This window comes from Pinus tabuliformis, chromosome 3_1, assembly GCF_031772625.1.
Source record: "Pinus tabuliformis cultivar Carrire ecotype Pingquan chromosome 3_1, CPIR1, whole genome shotgun sequence".
Classification (NCBI taxonomy): Eukaryota; Viridiplantae; Streptophyta; class Pinopsida; order Pinales; family Pinaceae; genus Pinus; species Pinus tabuliformis.
Window position 1 is genome coordinate 397,486,476 of NC_142301.1, and position 26,010 is coordinate 397,512,485.

General features: G+C 39.1%; 1 protein-coding gene, 2 long non-coding RNA genes and 1 pseudogene across 3 annotated transcripts; 2 read left to right on the forward strand and 2 right to left on the reverse strand.

Annotated features, from left to right (window-relative positions):
• Positions 1–326: 326 nt before the first annotated feature.
• Positions 327–17,815, reverse strand: LOC149187401 (uncharacterized). The gene is given in 6 exon segments (XM_089411343.1): positions 327–1,078; positions 10,736–15,267; positions 15,425–15,760; positions 15,844–16,235; positions 16,238–16,935; positions 17,063–17,815. Coding segments are annotated over 5 exon segments (5,403 nt in total). The 5' UTR covers positions 17,560–17,815; the 3' UTR covers positions 327–1,078; positions 10,736–11,787.
• LOC149187402 (2-methylene-furan-3-one reductase-like) lies at positions 1,078–10,725 on the reverse strand (annotated as a pseudogene).
• A 2,194-nt stretch (positions 17,816–20,009) lies between the features above and the next one.
• On the forward strand, positions 20,010–22,514 carry LOC149187403 (uncharacterized). Its single transcript, XR_016256196.1, has 3 exons — positions 20,010–20,061; positions 22,065–22,335; positions 22,428–22,514. It is a non-coding gene; the product is annotated as an uncharacterized LOC149187403 (long non-coding RNA).
• Positions 22,515–24,662: 2,148 nt separating this feature from the next.
• Positions 24,663–25,662, forward strand: LOC149187404 (uncharacterized). The gene is made up of 3 exons (XR_016256197.1): positions 24,663–24,875; positions 24,972–25,378; positions 25,477–25,662. It is a non-coding gene; the product is annotated as an uncharacterized LOC149187404 (long non-coding RNA).
• Positions 25,663–26,010: the final 348 nt, after the last annotated feature.

The following is a 26,010-nucleotide window of genomic DNA, read 5'->3' on the forward strand; positions in this document are numbered from 1 at the left end:
GATGCAAATCTATGTGGCGTTTGTAGTAAGAGGAAGAATGTGGTTCTGAGATAAAGATGCAAATCCTAGAAGAAAATGTTGGTTATGAGGACACATAAGAATTCCATATATGTTAGATTGATTGAGTATACATATAGTGATGATACAATCTTAAGAGAAGTGCATTCCAAAATTGTTGATTAATGCAAAGATGCTCCTAAAGGTCAAATGAAAGATGTAGAGCAAACATTTTGAACAGAGAGTTGGACAAATTGTTAATTTTTTTTCAAAAAATCTCTCAATAGTTCACTTTAAATTTGAGTATTTGAATACTCCACAGAGTCTTGAATAGACGGTGTTGTTAAGACATTTTTTAATGTATTGGGCATACAATATTTTCCAGATTAAAGTGTTCAAACTGTGAAGCTAGTTTTCAAACTTTGTTGCAGTATCCTTTCAGCGAGGTTCTACCCACCCCCGACTTACCCATCACCTACACAACATAGAATCAGCCATGAGAAAAAACACTACCCCATCACCTGCACAACATAGAAACCAGACATAGAATCAGCCATGAGAAAAAACACTACCCCATCACCTGCACAACATAGAATCAAGACATAGAATCAATGCCATGAGAAAAAAAATTTACCCTAGTGAATGCATTGATAACAAATTATTTCTGAATCCAAAAATATTAAACGACTTGTTACACGCTTGCTAAGTATTTCACAGTCTCCAAGTGTGGTGATGTGGGTGATGCCACGCCAAAGAGCACGTTGAAGGCCAACAAGGAGCGCTTTGTAATGGCCACAATCGCTGGCAAGTGTGAAGCAATCATTGACATATGTGCTGAACTTCTTCGAAATGTCATCGTGGTCATTATAAATAGAAAAATCCAATGCTCAGAGGATCGGGATTTGGTTTGCATGATACGCCAAAGTGGAGGGTGTCGTGGAGTTCATATATCCAGAGCATGCATCGGAGGGCTGCTCCTTCCCGGCCATAAACACCGCCCCAAAAGCTGGTTGATTTGGTTATTTGCTTCGATGTCCAGGGGCTGTCTTCCTCCACCCAAAGCTACACCCCATCCCCATACCTGCATCATGTTCCACCACCTATCTGTTAGTCTTATTCTTAGACACGAGAAATTTTCAAACAAAATAAAACCTATTTCGTCCTCTGTTAGTCTTATTCTTAGACACGAGAAATTTTCAAATAAAATGAAACGTATTTCGTCCTCTGCAACTTCATAGACAGAGCGAAACCAAACAGAGCACTAAAATGCAACAAAGTAGGCCTGAAGTTTTGAAAACAATTGAAATGAGTGCGGGAGTATAATTTGCAACAACATTAAAGGGTACAGGTAGATGACGGGCATCTCGTACGCCAGCCTTCTCAATAACTGAAATAGGAGGTCCAGCATTAAAGTGTACAGGTAGATGACATACATTTCGTACACCAGCCTTCTCAAAAACTGAAATAGGAGGTCACGCTAAGCCAGGATAGCTTGGTGGGAACAGGGATGGAATTTGAGGGCAATTTGCCTATGGATGGTTGATTTTCAAGTCAAATACAGTTAAAAAAAAATATTTTAGAATTGCAAAACCGTCGAGATTTTTAGTTGAGACTCTGAAGATGGCTGAGAGAGGTATGAAAACCGTCAAATTTGATGTGTGACAACCCTGGGGGACTAACTGCACACGGCATCAAAGCTTCCGTTAATGGAGTGAGTTGTCGTCACTTTCTGCAATTATATTCGAAGGAAGATGTGGGAGCAAATTCGAATGTAGATGTGGGAAAAGGGCCAATGGAACTTTAGCCTACACCTTTGAGACTCTTGAGGGCAACCTAAATCCGTGTTTGCTGAATCCGGGGGGAATTTTGGGAGGGTCCCAGATTCCTCTCACAGGCAACAGTCACCACATTTAACCAGATTTTTGTTTGTAGTTCAGTTATATTCCTTTGAAATAAACATATTTTTGTACGTTTTGGATCTTTCGTGTCAAGGGAAGTCCTGCCCTACATTTCCAGGTGGAAGAAATATTTATTACTTCATGTGTCTAGAACTCCAAACCTGCTAAAAACAAAACATCTAACCTCTTCTGCCCCTTAATTACATTTCCAACAGTCAAATGGTGCGGAGGTGCAAACACCATATTATTTCATGTGTCTAGAACTCTAAACATGCTAAATAAAAACAAAACATCTAACCTCTTCTGCCCCTTAATTACATTACCAACAGTCAAATGGTGCGGAGGTTCAAACACCAACAGTCAATAGATCTCTTGCTAGCCTTTTTTTAATTTAATTATTAAATATAATGATCCAAGCATTGCTTGAAACAAGCCAATAAAGACAAAGACGTAGTATTTGAATAATTCTGAATCATATCAAATTTAAAAAACAAAAACAAACATACACCTTAGTAAATGCAAAGGACTGAGCAACATTCTCTTTATAGTAGCAGAAACTTTCTACATGCAAGTGCAATTTCTAATAGTCAGATGAAAATTGTAGTAAAAAGTTAATTTTCTCCGAAGCTACATGCTTGTTTGTTTCGATACACCCTTACCTTACCGTATCTTCATTACACCATTCTTAGATCTTTAAACATTTGATCTTATGATCCGATCCAACTAATGACAATGAAAGCCTGAATCACTCATGGATCTAAGTAAAGCTCTTAAATACAGCGTGAGGAAGGAAAAATGATTAGTCAGAATATGAGATCAATCTATGGTTGAAATGACAATTCTCCCTTTGGCTCTTCCACCTTCGAGATGCTTGAAAGCCTCACTAACACTCGAAAATGCGTGCGGGCTAATGGAATTAATCTCTGGCTTCAACTCCTCGCACTCTTTGTAGCCTCTAAGCCTTTCCAAGTTGCAACCACTTCCGGTCAAAACGTAAGATTCTGCCCTCAGATGAGGTGAGGGGTTGGCAATATCTGTAATTTTTGCTTTCTTCTTCGCAACCACGTAAGATCTGTGCGAGTCTCTTGCAAAATCCAATTCATACTTCTGCTCAATATGTTGCCCAGAACAAAGACATGAATCATGGAAGGTGCTCGAAGGGCAAGTCTGGAATCACCTTTTAGCCGAAAGTCGCTTTTTTGGCTTTTACAAAAAAAATTGTCTATTAAAATTGAAAATAAACCTTATTTTCTACAAAGTAAAATGTCAAATGGCATGAAGAATACACATTTACAGGAATTTCTAAACTTAGAATAGAGATCCTTAATTTTGATTTTGGTTGATAAGCTTAGAGTTCAAACATAACTTTTAATGAGGATCCTCATTCTCACCAGGCATAGGAGGTCTGCACCAGACATAAAAAGCAGACCAGCCTGTATATGAGGATCGCAGTTCGCAGCCAGTTAGCTTTGTCACTGTACTAGAATCCAACTTTGTTTAATCTACATCAAAATGATTAGTATTACTAGGAAATGATTAGTATTAATAGGATTGTTATTCTTGAATTTGATGCAGAAGCATCCAACTAGGGAGGCGACAGCTGGACACGCTGTTTTGATTAAGTTTACTTTTAGTTAGTTTTATTTTTATTTTTAAATGAAGGCTGTTACAACCAATGTTTTTATTTATAAACTGAACAGTAGTTAGAATAGGATTTGTTCAAAATAAGTTAGAAATGAAACTGGAATATAACTATAATGTAACTGAGGGTAGTTCCTCAACGGTATAAGGCTGCCAGCAAGCATAAATAGGCAACCCAGAATCAAAAGTGGGGTTGCTGCCATCTAGATGAAAAAAAGGAAAGAAAGCATAACTCTGAACAAATATATATATTTTTTTATGAATTTAAAGAAAGCTTACAGGAATTCACTGTTTCAGAAGCAACAAGTATAAATCACTGTGCATAGTGATTAAACAACAAATTGTGTGATTAACATTCAAACTAACAAATTGTGTGATTAACATTCAAACTGCGCACCGACACTGAAAGGATCAAATACGACAGAGCCAAACCATCCAGGGATATTACCAAATACATATTATTTGATTTAAATTAAAAATTTACAGTATATATCTATGTTGCACGGGAACCGTTCCTGAGAGCTGGGAAACCCGTTCCGGTGGTTCCCACGCTCCTTGGAACTTTGGAGCTGCACAGGAACGTTCCGTTTTCTGTGGGAACGGTAAAAGAAACTTTGGACGGTTTCCGGAACTGGTCAGACTTAAATTTGCAACGCTCCAGCGTTCCCATGTGGACCCATGTGGAAATTGGAATTGGCAGCGGTCTTTTAGCTATGACAGCTAGTTTCGAACCAAACATTCCAGTATGGTTTCGGTGGAAACTGCCAGCGTGATATGAAAATTGGCTACTTGAATTCACTAATTTAGTAATTTTCACTTTGAATTCACCCACGAAATTGCAGAATTTAGTAATTGAATTCACCCATGAAATTGTATAGTGGATTACGAACAATATGGTAAGTCAAAAATACTGTAAACCCCAAAGAAAAGGACCTGGGCAGAGAAAGACGCACTTGCTGTTACACACTGTATGATCAGAGAGGGAAATACGCACTTGTTATTAATAGACGATGCACTATTCGTCTTTCCACCAGTTTCTGTGGATATGAATGGGTGGGAATGTTTTTGGCGCCAAAAAAACCCTTCAGTTTTTCCATAAATGCTGGTTGCTACACCTCTTTTCACTGAGAGCTTTAGTTGTTGTTTGGCGTTGAGAGCGGAGAGCTAAGTGTGTTGAGAGCGGAGAGCTGAGTGTGTTGAGAGAGCTAAGTGTGTTGAGAGTTGGAGCGCTGCCCTTCAGCAATAAACTACTTGTTTCGTTTTCATAAGTTCAGGTAAAAAAACAAATCAAGCATATTTTATTTTTATTTTTGTTTTTGTATATATTCGAGTTGTTTGGGAATGCAGCATTTAAAAATTTAGGCGGAGAGCTCATGGCTTAAACATTTACATGTACGATCCAACATTTTACTCAAATATGTTCATGGATACAACGCAATGATTAATTCAAAAGAAAATAATAAGACATGGCTTCAAACTTAAAATTGGTATCTACACTACACTAGTAAAAAAGTGCCTTTAAATTTGTTATGGATCACTAAATTTTTTAAAGAAATATCTGCAAATTCTTTTTCTTACCTCTGTAACTTATATTAATGTAATTTTAGTAAAGGTTCACCCTATTGGTAAATATTATATCTTTTTGGTAAAATAGGAGACATATGTCAACACTTATTTTTGGTAACATATATCTTTTTGCTATGGCAGCGGTGTTTTTTTGATTATATATATTATTTTTTTATTATATAATATTGCCGCTCCCAATTAGCCGTTTCCTGGAAAATTTGGGGAAACCTCTAGCCGTTCCAGACACCCGTACCCAAGTTCCCAACGTTCCCAAGTTCCAGAAACTCGTGCAACATAGGTATATATATATATATATATATATATATATATATATATATATATTCATCAGGTCCACGGAAGTACAGGACAGACTTCTAGATTCCACACAGGCCACAAGACATAGAGCCCTCAAAAAAATAACCAACAGTCCTTCATACAAATGAGATAGGCCGAGGCCGGACTCAACAACCGAGCCACGAGTTGAAACCCCAACCTAAGCGCAACCAACGGCCGAAGTGCCATGATACCACAGCGTGCTCACCAAGAGCAAGGTCGTTAATAAAAACTACAAGAAGGCGAAACAATGGAATCGGAACAAGGTTTTTACCTGTCAAATAAGCAACCAAGCCATCAACTAGAGTAATAGGCGGAGGGCCTGTAAAATGCAACCGAAACCCAGTTAGAAAACATCACCTGCAAATTGTAAAAGAATCGTTCACAGACAGTCAAAATAAGGCATATCCAGAATGACAAACCAAACCTGAGACCTCCACGGAAAACCAGGTGTACAGCAGCCACCAGGTCCAACAAAAAACATTCATATAACTAGCAAACGATAAAGGACCGGAACCAAAGAAGAACCAAGAGGATAGCGGGCAACAGAGACCCATCTTCTTCCAGAGCCGAACCAGACGAGCCACAGAGGAACGGAAGCATAACTCAAATGAACAACAACGCAAATGAGCCCAGGTCGAGCCATACCATAGACGTCGTGCTCACACAAAATGAGACCAACCTCGGGCCGGATGCGCATTGAAGGCGCCATAAACCCTCACCAAACCTTGGTGTGTGCCAGCGCGGGAAGGACCAAGGACAGGCCAGCTGCCACGTAAGTCTTGCCACCATCAAAATTGTTGATAATGATTAAAACTTGTCTAGCTTAAAAGCAATAGCAATAGATCATAACAACTTGGAAGGAGTGGTTGTTGAGATGTAAGGAAAACTTAACAAAATGATCCACAAAACTTGATTATCACAGCGTTTAAAATAACAGGAATTTGAGTTAAACTTCTCCACATCATCACCATTTGTGTAAAGAGCGAGACTGGAACTGTAATAATTTCCAAAGATTCTGATTTGGAATTTGAGTTGGAAAAGCAAGTTTCAAACTTAAACTCTATGCTTCTTAGGCATCCGCAATACCACCAAAAAGCTGTCTGTGGGATTGCCAAAGACAAGTTTATAGAAAATGCAGATGCATTTAAAAAAAACAGAACAGAAAAAGCCAATGGAACCTACCAATGGTGTCAAAAACAAAGCCAAACATTTATGGTAATTGATCATAGCTTTGCATTGCATAGTATAATCAATCACCGTATCAACTCCTAATTGTCTCACAAGATACATCTTCCCAGTGCTTGTTGCTATTTTTGAAGATCCATACACATTCCTGGCAAGCTGAACAACACACCTATTATTACAACTTCTGACCTTATGCAAAGGAAGAATATTAACAAAGGTTTTTGAAGAAAATGATAGTATTCACTTTTACCTCAATAGCCAGGCTACCAACACCTCCTGCTCCACCCACATTGTACAGACTTATCTCTTTGAAAATTCACTGATCAAAACCTTCCTAAACAGTTTGAAGAGCTAGAGGAAAGCTAGCTGCTTCTTCAAAGGGCATGTTTTCGGGCTTCAAAAGCAATCAGACTCTCTTCCACTGCTGTGTAAAGTGTTAAAGTTCTGTATTTTTTTCTCTTAGTTGATTAGGTTTTCTATTGCCTCAAAATAGCATCCATACAAAATCAGAAATAATTGTTTAACCTTAGCACTGTGGCAGTCTGCCACTGCTGACAGTGGTCTACTTAAATTAGTCAAAACCATCCTAAAATAAACTAGCTTACAGTTCAAGTTTTTAACATGCCCTGGGCTAGATATACAAAAATTCAAGTGTCAGTTACTGCTATCTACACAACTACATAAAGAAACTATTCTACTAAAAGTAAAAAACATTTGCCCAGAGGCTGAAAGAAGCATCAATTATCCAAGAAAGTGACTGGGGTCGAATCTTGAGTGCTTGTGCCTGCTGGAGCTGGGGGCTTGTGGTCGTACTGAAGATTACCCTCTATGTTGGCCAATCAAGCATCCAAGCTGATGAGACAAAAGCGTTGGTGGCGTTGTACTCGTTACTCATTGAATCTCGTTAAGACAAGCTATAATATCATTGCGGTCCTTGTGTCTTTCCTTAAGGACCCTGCCCAAGAGTGTTTTCATTTTCCAATGGAGGGTGATGGAATTGAGATATTGGCTCCATCATCCTCTGGTATGACTAGGGTCAAGAACTCAACTAACAACTTCATTTTGCATTTCGAAATGAGGATAAGCTTAGCAATCATTAGCAGTTAAGGCTTCTAGATGGCATATTTCCTCTTAGATTTCTGGAGGGGTGGAAGGGTGGAATATGGCCACAACATTCTAAGCTTGGCACTGGGCCCGAGGTCAGCCTTGAGGGCCTCAACCTCCAGACCCCCGATGTGATCTCATTTGCTAGCGGGGCATAGTACTCAGTGAGGAGAGAGGCCCAAGTAAAGGCACCCCCGAGTAGAAGGGAAAACCAGTTAAACAAGTTGATAGAGTCTAGGAAAATATCAAAAGAAATTTAGCACTTGCCTGCCATAGGGGCCTAGGAATTATATTAACAGGTAGTGACAAAGAATGAGCACATAGAGAGTAGCTCTGATCAGGGTCCAACGGCCATATAATCCCCGACGCACCAATGAGAATTCACACCATTGAGACACCTTAGAGACCATAAACCAGATTCCACCATGCAAATACTAACAAACTGGTAAAGCAAAGATTGGACATAGAAACAATTACCCCACAATTGTCTGCCCATCGAGTATAGAGTTGCTGCAAATGAAGCTCAAATCCTCGCCATATGCTTCTCATTCTTACTTTGTGCCCCACTGCAACCACTCCCAATGTCCTAGAAGCCCTTTCCTCAATCGCTATCACCCTACTCCGCGCGTGAAAGATCAACTCAAGGTGTGTGTAGCAATGTTATCAGGACTGGACTGCTCTGATCAGAGCCAGCTGGTTCGACTGGTTGGAGGGGAAAACTAGTTCAGACCAGTGAACCAGACTGTTTTTGGCCAGTTCAATACCAAACTGGCCAATTCTTGTATGAAACCAGTCAGTTCAGTGAAAATCAGTCCAGTCCAATCAATTCGAGGAAAAACCCCGTTCGAGAGTGAACCAGACTGTTTTTGGCCAGTTCAATACCAAACCAACCAGTTTTGTACAACGCTACCTAGGACTCTTTAAACGCAAATTACAAAAAAAACAATGTTTTATGATTGGGAAGCCTAGTATTTGACCATCTTGCCCCACTAATGTTACGCAATTAATGATAATGTTAAATTCTTAAAATAAAAATGACATTCTCCTTTATCTTTCATTTTCATCCTTTAATTAAATTTTTAACAATAATATTAATTCACTCAAGATGTCTGACAGTGGTTCCAAACTCATTGGATCCCACCCAAAATCTAGCAGACTTAACAGTTTTTTAGGATTTCGAGATTGAGAGGGGTTGCAGTGTTTCCATTGGATTTTGTCATGTGTGACTATATGGAACTAGCATTTAATCAAGAACACCAATTTGTCTATGTACCTTGATGTTAGTGGGATTGATTGTTGAACTTCTCTATCATGACCCTACTAAAAATGCACCCATCACTCAAACAAAATCTTGACTTGACATGCTAAGCTTTTTCTATCTTATTTTAATACTTGGAGGGTGATATTGATGATGAAGATCCCAATATAGGCGAAGGTTTTGATATGATATAGGTATTTGGGGTAACATGACTTTTTCTGATGTTAGAGACCATCTAGGGCCTGTTTTTTAATGTATTTTTGGTGTAGAGATTGATTGCACTAGATGCTATTTTGGTTATATGCATGCTTACATGTTGTATAAAGGAGAACTTTTGATTATTTGTGTATAAATGGTTTGGATTCATATGGAAGCACATGAATATATATGTTTTTCTTTAATATTTGAATATTTATGTGTTTTTGGTTGACCCGCTTTTTGGTTCGGGTTTTTTGCCAGTGTCGGTCCAGTTCTAATCAGTTTCCAGTCCAGGGGGTCTACCAACTTGATGACCAGTCTGGTTCTGATAACATTGGTGTATACTGAAGGCCCAGCCTCTGGGGAATCAAAGCCTTCATGTGACAAAGTCTCCACAAAACCAACACCGTGGAGGAGATATACCACCTGTGACGAGAGATCATCACAAAGGCTGTAGAAGAATATGGAGCAACAACAAACGGACAAAGTTTACATAGATCCAGTATTGTGGTGGAAATATCCCAGTTGCGGGGAGAGACTACCATAGAGACTGCAAAAGAACACAGAGTTGCAAGAAACAAGTTGAGAGCTTGCAGAAGGAATGACAGCTATCATCTTAATGCAAAGGGATGTATTACGGTTAACATGTGTGACTTCATCGGGTAGGATAGCCATGCCATCGCCCTCTTAAATGCAATGGCAGGTGGAGGGGTGTCAGCTCCCCCGCTCCTCCACTAGAATTAGTATTTTTAGATATAGAATATTCATAGGAGTATTTGTATAGTTATAAGAAATGAAGCAATGCAACTGGAAAATACTGATTCTTATCGAAATCATAAGCAGATGCGATATAGAACAAGGGCTTTTGGAAATTCATTAGAAACTATGCACTGGACCTGAAAACAACATAATGGATTCTTATCGAAATCATAAAGCGGATGCGATATAGAACATGGGCTTTTGGAAATTCATTGGAAACTATGCACTGGACCTGAAAAACAACATAACGGAGATAGATATACAAGCGAGAAAATATAATTCTAGTCACAACGACAAGGTAAAATACTCTGCCTCTATGAAGTTAAGATTATGCTCGTCTTGCAAAGTCATTACAAAATATAAAATGGACCTGAAAAGTACTGAGAAAATTAACTCAAACAAGCCGTTAGTCTGATAAAAAATCATAGATGAAATCCTTCCAACAGGTATCAGCAAATTTGATAGATATGTTGCAATGAACATGAGAACTAATGCAGCCCACGGGGCTTTGGATTGACGGTGAATGGGTGTGCTGTTAAGGCACTCCTTGCGATAGGTCACCGGTTCAAATCCCCCGTGGGTACTTAGGTTAGTCTTAACTAGAAAAAAGAACATGAGAACTAATGCAATGCAGGGTCATGTGAATTCTTCATTTTGTAGGGTAATAGAACCCTTCAATAACACAGAACAACTTTGATCATCTAATTCATTCAATTTGATCTTTATATAAAATATAACGATGTATTGTCAGATAATTCATGAGAAGAGTTGGGCTCTCGCAGAAAATTCCAACCTAGTGTCCTTAATTCTCCGTTGCTTAATTTGAAGTGTACAATTTCGGTTGTTCTCACACCAGAGCTCGCCCTTTTGCCCTCCGTGCACTTGAAGCGCGCCAATAGAAGGAGGATTGAACCATTCCGCCTTAGTAATCGCCACCTTGTGTGCAAGTTGACCCATGAGTCACTGTATAATCTCCTACCTGAACCGTAGAAACTTGGAGTCCATGGAACTATGTTCTAATTTCGAACTGCTTGATTTCTCGCCTGCAGACTTGTATAAACCTATACTTTGCCAAGCTGAAATCCTGCATGCTTGATTTGTCCTTGTGTGGATTTGCGTAGTGCGTAGTCTGCGTATTTTCTATCATTGCAAGTGTGAACAAAGCATTTTAGAAATATGGTCAAAGCCAAATGAGGCAAATCTTTTTGAATCTGAATAATGAAACATGGCCATTGGTTGCTATTGGGAAGAGTAAAGTACAAAGCTGTACCCAGCACATTTATTGATGTATCCTCGCTTGTCAGTTCCTCGAATCACGCAGACGGCCCTTCAGCAGCTGAGGGGAGAACGTTGACAACCCAGATTAATGGTGTTGCGCTGAGCGAACTGCCGGAGAATGCATGGCCGGAATAAGAGGAAAGAGAACAGATCAGGAAAGTTGCAAATCGTTCGGCTTTAGCCTAGGCCAACGCCAGAATATCTTGTTGGCGTACAGCGTGCAGATCACTTCAGCCCTACTGGTTGAATTTTGTTATCGTGCCATACACTCCAAAAAAACTAAAAGAAAAACAAACACTGAAATAACCAGCTTGGAAGTCCAATAGAATAGCCATATATGTAGCTACGGGATCTCATTCTCCATCTGCTTTGCTTTACATATAAAAATTGCTGCATTGACCGTTTCCCTCTGCTATGTTTTACATATAAAAATCACTGCATTATTGCTCCAACTGCTCCACCACTCCCCTACTCCACTATAGTTTCTGACATTCTTGAGCGTAAAGCTTGCAGGTTAACGACATCAAATATTCGACCCCTGGAAGCGCTTCCAACTCCAAGCACTAACTAACTCAAAGCAGCACCACCTGTACGCTCCAAGCCTGGTATGGTCTTCAGCTTCACACACCCAGATACATGAAGTCTCAACAAACACCTCAATTTTTCAACCCCTGGAAGTTCTTCTAACTCAGAGCAACCAGAAACGTCTAGTTTTCTAAGCTTTGTCAGCTGCTCCAAACCGCGTATGCTCTTCAGCTTCACGCATCCAGATGCATCCAGCTCCTCCAAGGACCTCAAATGTTCAACTTTCGGAATCTCTTCTAACTCAGAACAATGATAAACATATAGTGTTCGAAGGTCTTTTAACTGCTCCAATCCCCATATGTTCTTAAGTTTCACACACCCAGATACATCAAGTATCAACAACCGCCTCAAATTTTCGACACCTGGAAGCTCTTGTAACTCGTAGCAATCACAAATATACAGTGTTCTAAGCTCTGTCAGCTGCTCCAAGCCCCTCAGGCTCTTCAGCTTCACACATCCCGATACATCAAGCTTCTCCAACGACTCTAAGCATTCAACGCCTGGAAGCTCTTCTAATTCATAGCAATTCCTAGCATTTAGTGTATGAAGCGTTGCCATTTCGGCCAACCCCCTTATGCTCTTCAGCTTTACACACCCAGATACATTAAGCCGATCCAATCCATTCAAATGTTCAACACCTGGAAGATCTTCTAACTCAGAGCAATGACTAACATCCAGACTATGAAGCTGTGTCATCTGCGCCAACCCCCGTATGCACTGCAGCTTTAAACATCCAGATGCATTAAACTCCTCCAAGTACCTCAAATTTTCAACACGCAACAGCTCTTGTAACTGAAAACAGTAATCAACATATAGTATTCGAAGCTGTGTCAACTGCTCCAAACCTGTTATGCTTTTCAGCTTTCCACATCCGGATACGAGAAGTTCCTCCAACAACCACATATTTTTAACACTCGGCAGGTCTTCTAATTTATAACAGCCAGAAACGTCTAGTTTTCTAAGCTTTGTCAGCTGCTCCAAGCCCCGTATTCTCTTGAGCTTCACACATCCAGATGCATCAAGCTTCTGCAGTGACCTCAAATTTTGAACACCTGGTAGCTCTTCTAACTCACGGCAATTACTTACATCTAATTTATCAAGCTGTGTGACTTGCTCCAGACCCCAAATGCTCTTCAGCTTCACACATCCAGATACACAAAGCTCCTCCAACAACCATAAATTTTTAACACTCGGCAGTTCTTCGAGCTCTGAGCAGCCCAAAAGTTTTAGTTTTCTAAGGTTTCTCAGCTGATCCAAACCCCGGATGATCTTCAGCTTCACACATTTAGATGCATTTAGCTCCTCTAAGTACCTCAAATGTTCAATACTCGTTAGCTCTTCCAACTGAAAACAGTGATGAACATATAGTGTTCGAAGTTGCGTCAGCTGCTCTAAGCCCTGTATCCTCACAGATCCAGATGCATTAAGCTCCACAAAGGACCTCAAATGTTCAATAGTCGGCAGTTCTTCCAAATGAGAACAGTTATGAAAATATAGTGTTCGAAGTTGCCTCAGCTGCTCTAAGCCCTGTATCCTCTTCACACATTCAGATGCATTAAGCTCCACCAAGGACCTCAAATGTTCAATGGTCGGCAGTTCTTCCAACTGAGAACAGCCATGAAAATATGGTGTTCGAAGTTGCGTCAGCTGCTCTAAGCCCTGTATCCTCTTCAGCTTCACACATCCAGATGCATTAAGCTCCACCAAGGACCTCAAATGTTCAATAGTCGGCAGTTCTTCCAACTGAGAACAGCCATGAAAATTTAGTGTTTGAAGTTGCGTCAGCTGCTCTAAGCCCTGTATCCTCTTCAGCTTCACACATCCAGATGCATTAAGCTCCACCAAGGACCTCAAATGTTCAATAGTCGGCAGTTCTTCCAACTGAGAACAGTTATGAAAATATAGTGTTCGAAGTTGCGTCAGCTGCTCTAAGCCCTGTATCCTCTCCAGCTTCACACATCCAGATGCATTAAGCTCCACCAAGGACCTCAAATGTTCAATAGTCGGCAGTTCTTCCAACTGAGAACAGTTATGAAAATATAGTGTTCGAAGTTGCGTCAGCTGCTCTAAGCCCTGTATCCTCTTCAGCTTCACACATCCAGATGCATTAAGCTCCACCAAGGACCTCAAATGTTCAATAGTGGGCAGTTCTTCCAACTGATAACAGTTATGAAAGTATAGTGTTCGAAGTTGCGTCAGCTGCCCCAAGCCCTTTACGCCCTTCAGGCGCACACATCCAGATACATCGAACTCTTTTAACTCAGAGCAACCGTAAACCATTAGTGTTTCAAGATATGTCTTCTTATTCAAGCTCTGTATCCTCTTCAGCTTCCCACATTCAGATGCATCAAACTCCTCTAAGAACTTCAACTGTTCAACACCCAGCAGCTCTTCTAAGTCATAACAGTGACGAACTTTAAGTGTTCGAACTTGTGTCAGCTGCTCCAAGCCCCGTATGTTCTTCAGCTTCACACATCCAGATACATCAAGCCTCTCCAACGACCTCAAATGTTCAACCCCTGGCAGCTCTTCTAACTGAGAGCAGTCACTAGCATTTAGTGTTAGAAGCTTTGTCATCTTCAACCCCTGTATGTTCTTCAGCCTGGCACATCGAGATACATCAAGTTCCCTCAACCACCTCAAATGTTGGAACCCTTGCAGTTGTTCTAACTTAGAGCAATCACTAGCATTTATTGTTAGAAGCGTTGTCATGCGCGTCAACCCCTGGATGCTCTTCAGCTTCACACATCCAGATACATCAAGCTTCTCCAATGAACAATTCCTGACTGTCAACGTGGTGAATTGATCCAGCTTTCTAATGGAATCCGGTAAACATTTCATTTTATGGCAACCAAGCAGCTCCAAATGCTTCAGATTTCGTAAGTCACCAATTGAAGGCGGCAGCTCTTCCAGTAAAGGGCTTTGTAATACAAGCTCTTCCAAAGAGCTCAATTTTCCAATATCACTAGGCAATTCTTGCAAGTTTCTCACAACCAGTTTTAACTTTTCAAGGGACCGTTGTTGTGCAACTTGGGGAGGCAATACTTCAAGTTTGTCACAACCGGTGATTCCAAGGTATTCAAGCGTGGTGATGTTTCCAAAATTTTCGCCACGGATGGTTAAAGCATTGCAGTTGGTTATATCAAGATGTTTAAGCTTCATTAAATAACTGAAGGATTTTGGAAGCCTCTGCAAATGGCTGCAGTAAGACAAGTCGATGTGTTCCAGATTTGTTAGATTCCCGAAGGATTCTGGCAGAGACCTCATTTTATTGCACCCTTTTAACACCAACGCCTTCAACAAGCGCAGGTGACCAAATTCTTCTGGCAGTTCTTCAAAATTGGCGCTGTAAAATGGTGGACAATGAATCACAATCCGTTCCAGGAGCTTCAACTGCCCTATGGACTTTGGAATATTTGATAGAGGAGCAAATATCCGTAACTCCCGCAACTGTAAAGGTGCCTGCAATATATATCTTGAAATGTTACACTTATTGTAAAGATATCGATGGTCCTCATATTTACAACACTCTTTCCTTCGAATTGGTTGGAGACCCTGTGGTGCCATATTAATTATAATAACAAAAGAGCATGCAAAATGTCAAAAGATTTCTATTTACCTGCCTGTCGGTTTGCCACAATGTTTTCAATTCCCTCCCCTGCACTTCTAAAACCAACAAATCCTTCATCGGAATCCAGGAATGCAAGGAAGAGAGATGGCACCCGTGCCAGCGGAGCCATATGAGATTTGGGAATAGCACCCCTCTCACAATGCGTTCCACCATAATTTCAGGATCCGGTTGGTTTTCCCTTCTTATGTAGTGGGAAGGAAGGGATGCAATATCAAGAAGTTGCAACTTCTTTATTTTATAGCATGAAAATGCTGCATAGTCATCGTTATCATCTTCTTGATATTTCTTGCAAAAATATCTAATTCCGCGCACGTAGCTTATTTCCTGTTGAGTTTTTAAAAACGATGAAATGTTAAAATCTGTACATATAGTTTCATCAGTTAATCCATTGAAGATTGACTACTTACAAATGATTGCTCCATGAAATCGTCAATCTTCTCTATCCCACGCCAAAGACGACGCGGCAATCCTGGCTTGTTAGCAAGATCTCTTCCCAGATCTCTGATGTGATCGTGCATGACTATCTTATTTTTGGTGTCCAGCTCCACTAGACACTTATTATGTAGACTTTGAAACACGGCTCGCGAACCTCTCCAGCGTGATCCCTCCCATATTGTTATGGCAGTATCCAGTCTTTCTCCTGTGAAGAAACACGCAATGTCCAAAAATATCTGTTTTTCATCTCCACTAAGTGCATCATAGCTAATTTGAAGGCGCTTTTGTATCTCATCAGGAAGTGTTTCTTGAAATCTGTCCAACTGCTCTTCCCAGTAAGACCTGCTGTTGTTTCCATAAACAAGTCCCCAAAAACTTTTAAGGATAAAGGCAATCCATTGCAAGCCTTTAAAAATTGATCCACTAAAGATTCAAACCCTGAAAGTGGATAGGGCTGGGAGAAAGCATAGGAGCAGAAGAGCTCTCTCGAGTGGCTTGCATCAAGGCCAGTTAAATCATAAATTGATGACTCTTTTACGCCTGACCTTATCAGGACATTCTTGTCACGGGATGTAATCAAAATGAAGCTATCAGGATGTAGGACATCCACAGGCAAAAGTGCATCCGCCTGATCAGCGTGATCTACATCATCTAATACTATTAAAACTTTAGAATTTGAGAGAGACTCCTTAAGCATCCTTTTACCTTCTTGGACGCTGTCTATACCTCGATCCAGAATAGTCAAGCCCTTAAAAAGTTTTTCCTGCAAGGAATGTAAAGAGTTTTTCGCATTTTCTCTGACATCGAATAAAAAGTAGCATTTACTATAATTTGGACTCCTCCTATTGAAGACTTCTGTAGCCAAGGTAGTCTTTCCGACTCCACCTAGGCCGGCGATGCCGACGACATGAACTGTTACGCTGTGTTGGTGCGATGATACCTTCCTTTCAAAATCTAGTACTTTCTCATCCAATCCAGTGGGGTATTTGGCCACATCCAACTGTGGCTTTTTAAGCTTTTTCAACACACATTCAACAACTTTATCCAGCAGCTCCCCCTCGTCGCTAGATATTCACAAAAGATAATATACAAAACCATAAGATATGAAATAAATAGAACTGTAAATTAAGTAGCATGTACATATCATATTTTGCATCCAACATAAACGATAAGGGAAGTTCGAGTTCTCACTCGTTATACGCCTCCAGCTCGAACCCACTGATATCTGCAGCTCTGGAAAGAGCTTTTCTCCACCCTTCGACAGTAGTGGAGGCGTAGCGCGGTTGACCGTCATGTGCTTTCTTCTGTAAGGCTTGAGTATAGACTCCTTTGTCCTGCTCACGCGTCCTCCGAAGATCGGCAGGCTTGACCCGGTAAAACACGGGAATGATGGGAGACTTGGACTCAAACATGAGTTGTAGTTCATCCAAACACCATTTTGAATCTGCATATCCAGGAGAAAATATTGCGATATGGACAGAAGCAGATTCAATCGCTCTTTTTATTTGAAAATCAAAGTTTTTCCCCTCCTCAAGTTCCTGGTAATCGAGAAAGACTCGCACTCCCTGTAAAAGAAGCCGACGGTAGAGATGGCTGGCGAAGTTCTTTTTAACATCGGGTCCACGATGGTTGATAAACACATCGTGGTATTTATTGTTATTGGCATCAGTGGAGGCGGAGGCAGCCATAGCGAACAGAAAAATAGAAACAGAAATCGAAAGGTTTTGAATGGGCTATGAGATCAATACAAATTGAGAAGGGAGAGATTAGTTAGTCGGTTGAGTTCTGCAGAGGCCGCTTAAATTCTTGAGAAGAATGTAAATGGGAATGGTGCGCACAGAGCTAGATCCTCATTAAATCCTTCACGCTTAGTTAATGCGCAGTTACACACCCACTACCGAATCTTTCATCCCTAGTTGAGCAGTTCAACAACCACTACGAATTTTTTTTGTCCCCTGAGTTGGTTTCAACGTGTTTTCACTTTATTATTTAACGCTCTTTCTTTTTGTCCGCTGAGTTGGTTTCAACGCGTTTTCACTTTATTATTTAATGCTCTTTCTTTTTGTCCGCTGAGTTGCGTTTTCACTTTGTTATTTAATGCTCCCTGGCCGATTAGTCTAAGAGGTTTAAATTGACACGTATTAAAGTAAAGAGAAGATGGACGCTGCTTAGGAGATATGTTGGGTATACGAACAATGTCCCACATTGATTAGAAGTGATTGAAGTGGGAAGGATCATGGGTATATAAGGATGAACAAATATCTCCATTGGAATGAGGCCTTTTGGGGTAAAGCCCAAAAACAAACCCATAAGGGCTTAGGCCCAAATTGGACAATATCATACCATTGTGGAGATATGTGGTGTCCTGAGACCCAACAAGTGGTATCAGAGCCAAGTTCGAGGTTACCCAAGTGGATGAATCCTCGGAATGTCGAAACAAAGATGGTGAGCCCCCGTAAGCCTGTGGATGAGCTCGGTTAAACAGGCGGTGTGCTCCGGATTCTTCATGGACGTGTCTTGCCTACCGACACGGTGAAGAGGAGTTGACCTGGGATGGAGCAAGCTCTCGAGACCGGTGGTGCTACCATGTAAGGCGTGAGCCACCAACGCATTGGAGCGGAGAATCCTGGTTGGTAGAGAGGGGAGAATCCTGTGGATGGTTTGAGGGGAGGCTCGATGGTCCTTTGTTCGAGGGGAGGATTGTTGGGTATACGAACAATGTCCCACATTGATTAGAAGTGATTGAAGTGGGAAGGATCATGGGTATATAAGGATGAACAAATATCTCCATTGGAATGAGGCCTTTTGGGGTAAAGCCCAAAAACAAACCCATAAGGGCTTAGGCCCAAATTGGACAATATCATACCATTGTGGAGATATGTGGTGTCCTGAGACCCAACAAGATATACGATGTGAAGCAGAAGGGCATGACATGACCGTAATCACTTCGAAGATAGACCTCAGTCGCAGGCAACGGCAGGGAGACTACCACTTACATAAAGCAGGCAGGCCTCAGTCGCAGGCAACGGCCAGGAGACTACCACTTACATAAAGCAGGCACCGACGAATGTCAATGAACAAATAATATCGACCTTGGGCAAGTGGCTGTCCAGTTCACCAGCATGTTCTCTGCTTTTAGAAATGAATGTTTCGTCACAATTTACATACGAAATTACCATTGACGACAAACTCATGCATGAATCATTGCAAAAATGTCTGAAGCAGTAGTCACGTTTTTGTCCTTTTCAAAATAACTTTACTGGGCAATTTTGGCATATGCTGAATATTTGTGGCCTGCTCCTACTCTCTGCCATTTGGAATAAATTAAGTAGTAGTCTATATGTATGTAGGAAAGCCATATTTCCTATGCTACAGGGTATTGAATGCTTTGACAGTGACCGTGACAGTGGAGGATTCAAGAATGTAAATACATGAGCATGGATTACCATAAAGGAAAGGTCATCCATCCCGCGCCATGTGCATCAGGGAGGGTCATCCATCCCGCCGCCATGTACTACAGACAGAAGAAGGAACGCGACAGGTAAGGACGATTTAAACGACGCATTATTTTAAGGTAAGGAGCGACAGGTAAGGACGATTTAAACGACGCATTATTTTAAGGTAACGAAGATTTAAATTTAGGAAGTGGGTAAACCAGTGAAACCTCTTAATCCGAACAGATAATGGACAGCTGCCACTTGCATCACGCTTTCCAAGATTCCTGTCCACTTGCAACACTGTTGTTTGAATTGCGTGTCCAACTTGTGGAATCGACCATACAATGTCGTTTCGTTTGAACGCACGAGAACGAGATCGTGACAATGACACTTTACAATGGCAACCAATAGATCCCATGCTATTGGGCCATTAATGCCCACTCCATCTTATGTCTAAGCATGGGATTCGTATGCACCACCATGCCATACCCATCCCTCATGGCGTAAATGCAATGCTGCGTAAACAACCGAGATTTCCGGCTTTCCGAGATTTCCGGCTTTGCTGCTAATACCATTGAGATTTCCGGCGCCGCGTATCTACCACGTTAAAATTTCCCGCCGTCCGAGGGTTGAATTTCCCATTTAAAAAACAGCGAAAGGGCGAAATCATGGTATCCATTTCGGCATCCATTTCTGCGTCTGCGTTTTGAAACCAGGGTCCATTTCTGCGTCTGCGTCTGCGTTTTGAAACAGGTAAGTTTATTCTGTTAGCATGGATGCCTTTTCAATTTGTTTTTTTCCATGATGAATCTACGATGCACGATTTATAATTTCAGGGTTTATACATGAATCTACACTTGAAATTACAGTGCACACATTATCGCTGTAATTACTACATTTTGATGGTTCAGAATGTGGTTGAAGACAACGGAGGCAGATTTAGCGAAATTATTGTTTCATATCGCTAGCTTCATATCGGAAGCTTCATATCGCTAGCCGTTGCATGGTAGTTATCTATTTAAACGCGACTGCAATTGGAATCTGGGCACAAAATTGTGAACTGGGGTTGCAATTAGATTTTGTGTTTTTTTATTTTATTTTGCTTTGGTCCTTTTACTTTTTCACTGGTTATTTGCTTTTGCTATATTCCTGTTAAATGGATTCTTGTTTGTTTTATATGGTGTACTGCTGCTTTAGAATTTCTGTTTATGAGTGATGGGTCCGTGTATCTGGTTGTCTTCAATGCTGTCTTTTTTTCTGGTCTTGTATGAAGCGAGTAGAACCTGTATGCGGGTGGATTTCTTCGGTTTTGCTTTTATTCTGGGTTTGAGTGATTCCTGAGGAGGGCAGGTAAAAGACTTGTTTCTAAATTATATTCTACGATGCAGGAAATTAACGAAATCTGTTGAAGTATTCCAAGTTTTTGTGCTTTCATTATATATGAAGTATATTTATAATAATAATATAAGGAGATAAAGTTATAAGTTAATGACTTACAAATATATGTAGAGTAATAGATTTTTTTGGTGGACTATCAATAAATTATTTTTTTAGTATCAAAATTTTATCTACCCATAATGATGTAAGCTAAACCAATAACCCTAAGTAATGTAAGTTTTTACTTATTCAAGATATAATTTTGTTTTTTTAATTGAACACTACATATTTGTGAATGAAAGTTTATAGCTAGCCTCTTAAGAGAAACGAAGTGTGACATCGTTTTTAATTTGTTTTTTTATTTTTCACAAGTCACATAACTTAAGTGGTCCATAATCCACACATATTTTTTTACTAACCAAAGCATTTTTACTTCATTAGGGGTGGGACTTTGAACAAAGGGCATCAAGTTTCAAGAGCTTTTGTTCATAGTTTATTTGAGCTTACTTTTTCACACCATAAGTGAAGGAAGACACATAAAAGCAATCATAACTTGAACAAACTAAATTTCCCCACAGGGGCCATAAAATAATTTATTTTGTACAAATTGAAATATGTTCCGAAAATACTCTTGTTAATATCTAAATGGAAATTTTGTTATACTAAAATGGAAATAATTCACGTATTTGTCATTGAGATTTTGAAATTTGTTACCAAATGATATAGAACGGGTTATGGTTTATTAAGTTTTATGTCTTAGGAGCCAAATCAATGTTCTTAACATTTATTTATAAGTGGAGAAAAAAATACAACTAACACATTTTAATAAAAGCACACACATATTGAATAAATAAATAACCTACCGAGTTCATCAAATGTACCGACAAAAGTAGGATTCTAATTCTTACAACTAGCCGCAAAGTTTATATCAATATATATCAAAGTAAAAAAAAATTACTTCCAAAGCTTGTGTTTTTGAAAAACAATATGCTTGATTAGAAAAGTTCAATGAAACTATTGCAACCATATAAATTAGATGACTAGTAAATAATAGATATCAATTCATAATCAATAACAATAGACACTACTTTAGCATATCTCATTTTATTAAGATTTAAAAAAACATAAAACCCAACTACTTTAGCTATCAACATGGTGACACCACCTCCACAAAGACATCATATGTCATACATGGTTAGTCTAAATTTGTATGAAATCTATAAGTTGATTAATGACCCAAATATTACCTTTACCAAAGTGGTTTAACTGAAAAGTATAAAATAGTTACCTAAAAATGTGATTGCTATTCTTAGTGATATGCATTAATCAAGACCATAATATCTACTCAAACCAAATTATTTTCGATGCAATTTTTATAGGTATTTGAAGAATGAAGAAGTGGGAGAGGATTAATGAGTTGGAAGTTGAAGACCCGGAGGATATGATTGAATTTTCAGCAGAAGATTTAACATGGACAGAGATTAATGGGGACCAAGTTGCAATTATTCCATATTGTCGACTTGATGATTTTATAAGAGGAGAGGAATCGAGTGAACGGGCACCCACTCAATTTCTTCTTGCTTCTCAACGAAGTAAAAAAGCAGAGGATATCGGACAAACATATTTTTCAACATATCTGGAGTACATGATGTGAGTCTTTATATCTTTTTTCAATATATGTATAATTATTTTCAATATGCATAAATTGTATATCTAATTTGTTGTAAATGTTTTATATATAGTTATTGGTGTGCATATGGTCCGAAGTGCAACAACAGAATTATGAGTGCATCCTCAGATCAAAACAAAAAACACAATCAACGTGAAAGTATTAAGTTGGTTGCCAATGTCACTTCATTGTGCGGCGACTTCAACTTAGACCAGATGATGCTGTAATAATATATACTGCATGTAGGCATATTGATAAATCCAATGTTGTTTGTCATGGAAAAGATGCAATCGGTAGGCCTATGAGATTCAGTTATGCACCACATTTAACAAGGGATATGCGATCTATTGTCCAACATTTAATCCAAAGAGGTTTTAATGTTACAATGATATGGGATAAGTTCATCTCTGATGTGAAGGATGGATTCGGTGAGTTATACACAGGGACCTCTCGAGATACATACATGACAAGACAAGATATATTAAACATTTACAATGATACCATAAGGCTAGAGTATGTTAAAGATCAAAGTGATCCAATCAGTGTAGAATGTTGGTATAAGGAACACGCTGAGAGCTTTTTCTTCTACCAGAAACAAGATCTTGCTGAAAACATCCCTTTTATCATAGGCATACAGACAAAGTGGATGCGTTCAATGATGCTAAAATATTCTCACAACAATATAATCTCAATGGATTCAACATTTGGTACAAATAAGTACGGGGTGAGTACAAAATTACCCTAAATCTAATTCATTTATTCAACACCATTTGAATGCTTCTATCTTATATAAATATAATTATGTACTTTGTTTGTAATGTAGTATCAACTTTACACTTTAATGGTCTTCGACAAACATCACAATGGGGTTCTAGTAGCTTGGGTGATATCATCACGCAATACTATAGTTGATATTTGTAAATGGATGTCAACTCTCTTTGCCATTGGGAAGAAAGAGCAACCAGATTGGCATGTTAAAGCCTTCATTACAGATGATGCTACTGCTGAAATTGAAGCATTAAGGTGATGTGTTTATTCTTTTTATAAGAGACATAAAAATATTCTTAATGTATATTCTCTCTAAAAATTATGTTATTCCAGGTCTTCAATCAACTGTACAATATTATTATGTGTGTGGCATGTTCGTCGTGCATGGTTGAAGAATGTTGGAAACAAAGTCCAAGGAAGGGAAAACCAAATCCGAATTTTCCGTGCTTTAGGAGAAATCATGCACACATGTGCAGATGATGAATCTGTAAAAAAGGCAGTTGAAAATTTATTTGAAGGATTTAGTGACCATACAAAGTTTTTGGAATATTTTAAAGCAACTTGGTTAGCCAACAACAAAATATGTAAGTTTCTTATAAGTGGCTTTAATGACTCTTTTTTGCATGTCATATGTATAGTTATTAATTCATAACCAATAAATTTCTTTCTACAGATATGTGGGCAAAAGCGTACAGAAATTTTCCACATTCCAATCAAAATACAAATAATGCAATTGAGTCTTACCATCGGTATATCAAGCAGAGGTACCTAAGTGAGAAAAACAATGCATGCCATAGGCGGGTTGATTGGTTGATTTATGTGTTGTTGACAAAGGTTGTATTATATTACAATCATATGCAACGTTTAAAAGAAGCTGGTTTTGTACGACCCAGAAAAATTGAGGAACAGTTGAATTCATCCAGGTGTAGAGCTAACCAAATCCCAAATGAAGATTGTGTGCCTGATGAAAAGAGTAACAACGATTATTGGGTTCGTAGCGAAAATAACAATACTCGTGATATTTGGTACAATGTCATATATAAAGATTCCACTCTACACTTTTGTAATTGCAAGTGGGCCTTAAATGGAAACATCTGTAAACATGTATTGAAAGTTGAGATGTTGGCAAGTAACATTAGCTTGGGTGAAAATGTATTCCCTAATGTCACTAATCCTACTATAGAAATTCCTAGAATTTTATTTGATTTGAATGAGTCACCTATATTGGGCCCAGAAATCCAAACAGAGCTTCTACCATGCTTTGATTCTCCTCCCATTCTAAATTATCATAATGAAACAAGCAATGATAATTTAGATAATTTCTCATATAATGTTGAAACGACCAATGTACGACCAGATAGTGCATTATTTGAAGATGATGAGATGAAACGTGTTAACTCATCAACTCATGAGAAATTGAGATCCATAATACCTACAAATTTGGAACAGGCATATGCATTAAACAACTTGGTAGACAAAGTATGTCAAGAATACAACAAAATGTTTTTCAACACTATAACTCCATCCAAGATCACTACCAAGAGAAAACATAGTTTCTTGAGCCCAGTCAATAAGAAAAGGTGTTTTGGTCACAAGTCAAATGCAGGGAAAGATAAACTACAATTTGAAAGGGTTGGACGAGTTCGTGCAAAAAAAAAGAGCATGAATGAACAGCTGGAGTTGTCTTCTCAACGACAAAGAACTGTGGACCACATGCCTGAGTTAGTGCAACATTCTATTATACACAAAAATGGTAAATCTGATGTTATGCATTTTTTCATGTGAAATATGATATACTATCATTTGCAATGCATAGGCATAACTATATGAACTTTTTTTGTTGTTACAGTTGACAGGCCAACTTGTCGACTCCAATTATTTGATGAGCATGTCGATGAAAGAAACTATAGCATTGGGAGCACTTCTCCAATCAGTACTTCTCCCATGCCTATAACCGACTCCCCAAACCTTTCCCAATTCCCACCCCTCCCCTTTAACCATCCGCCCTTCTCATTGTTCCAATCATCCACCCTCAACATTCCAATTTCCCCCCCTAGGGTGATCGCTCGCCCTAGGGTTATTCCCACTATCGTACAACCAATAGGGATGTATCATCGCCCCAACCCACTACATTTTTCCAATTTTTCTCCCACCATGCCTTTATCCATCACCCCTGAACCATGCCTATATCCATCACCAAGTGCTCCACCATCTACCCAGGAAGGGTAGTCTTCTCCATTGCCTTAGATCTTCATGGTGAGAATGAGTAGTTGACCAAAAACTTATCATTAATTAATGAAATTGATTATATGCATTTTGGATTTTGCAACTAATTGGTTATTGAATTTTTGCAGCAATATCACTTTGGAAATGCACTTGGGAGTGCCAAGAGTGGCGATGGTGACTTATACACCCAATTTCTAGATCAGTCATGAGGCGGCATTTCCATAATGTCATTCATGGGCATGAACTTCCATTATCTATGTTGGGAATGAAGTTCCATTTTGTAGAAAAGAAAAATGTATAACTAGACAAATTTGGAATACAAATACATGAATTTGAACTTGTGTGTATGACAATGTCTTCATTGACTTTTAAATTCATGATGTGGATTTGATGTTATATTCTATCAATGTTACATCAGGTTTGAGGAATGTAGTTAGAATGGATTTATTTGTTTCATGTACAAGTTATCAAGTTTGCAAGTTAAGTTACTTTTATATTTATATCTTACTCAATGTTGCACGCATGAAAAAACATATCATTACCAAGGAACTTTGCTTAGTTATAATAATAGATGTATCATGTACATGAAGAGAGCATATATATGGATTTAGATTTATTTTAATTTTTTATTTATGAAAAAGAAAACTAAAGTTGAATTTATG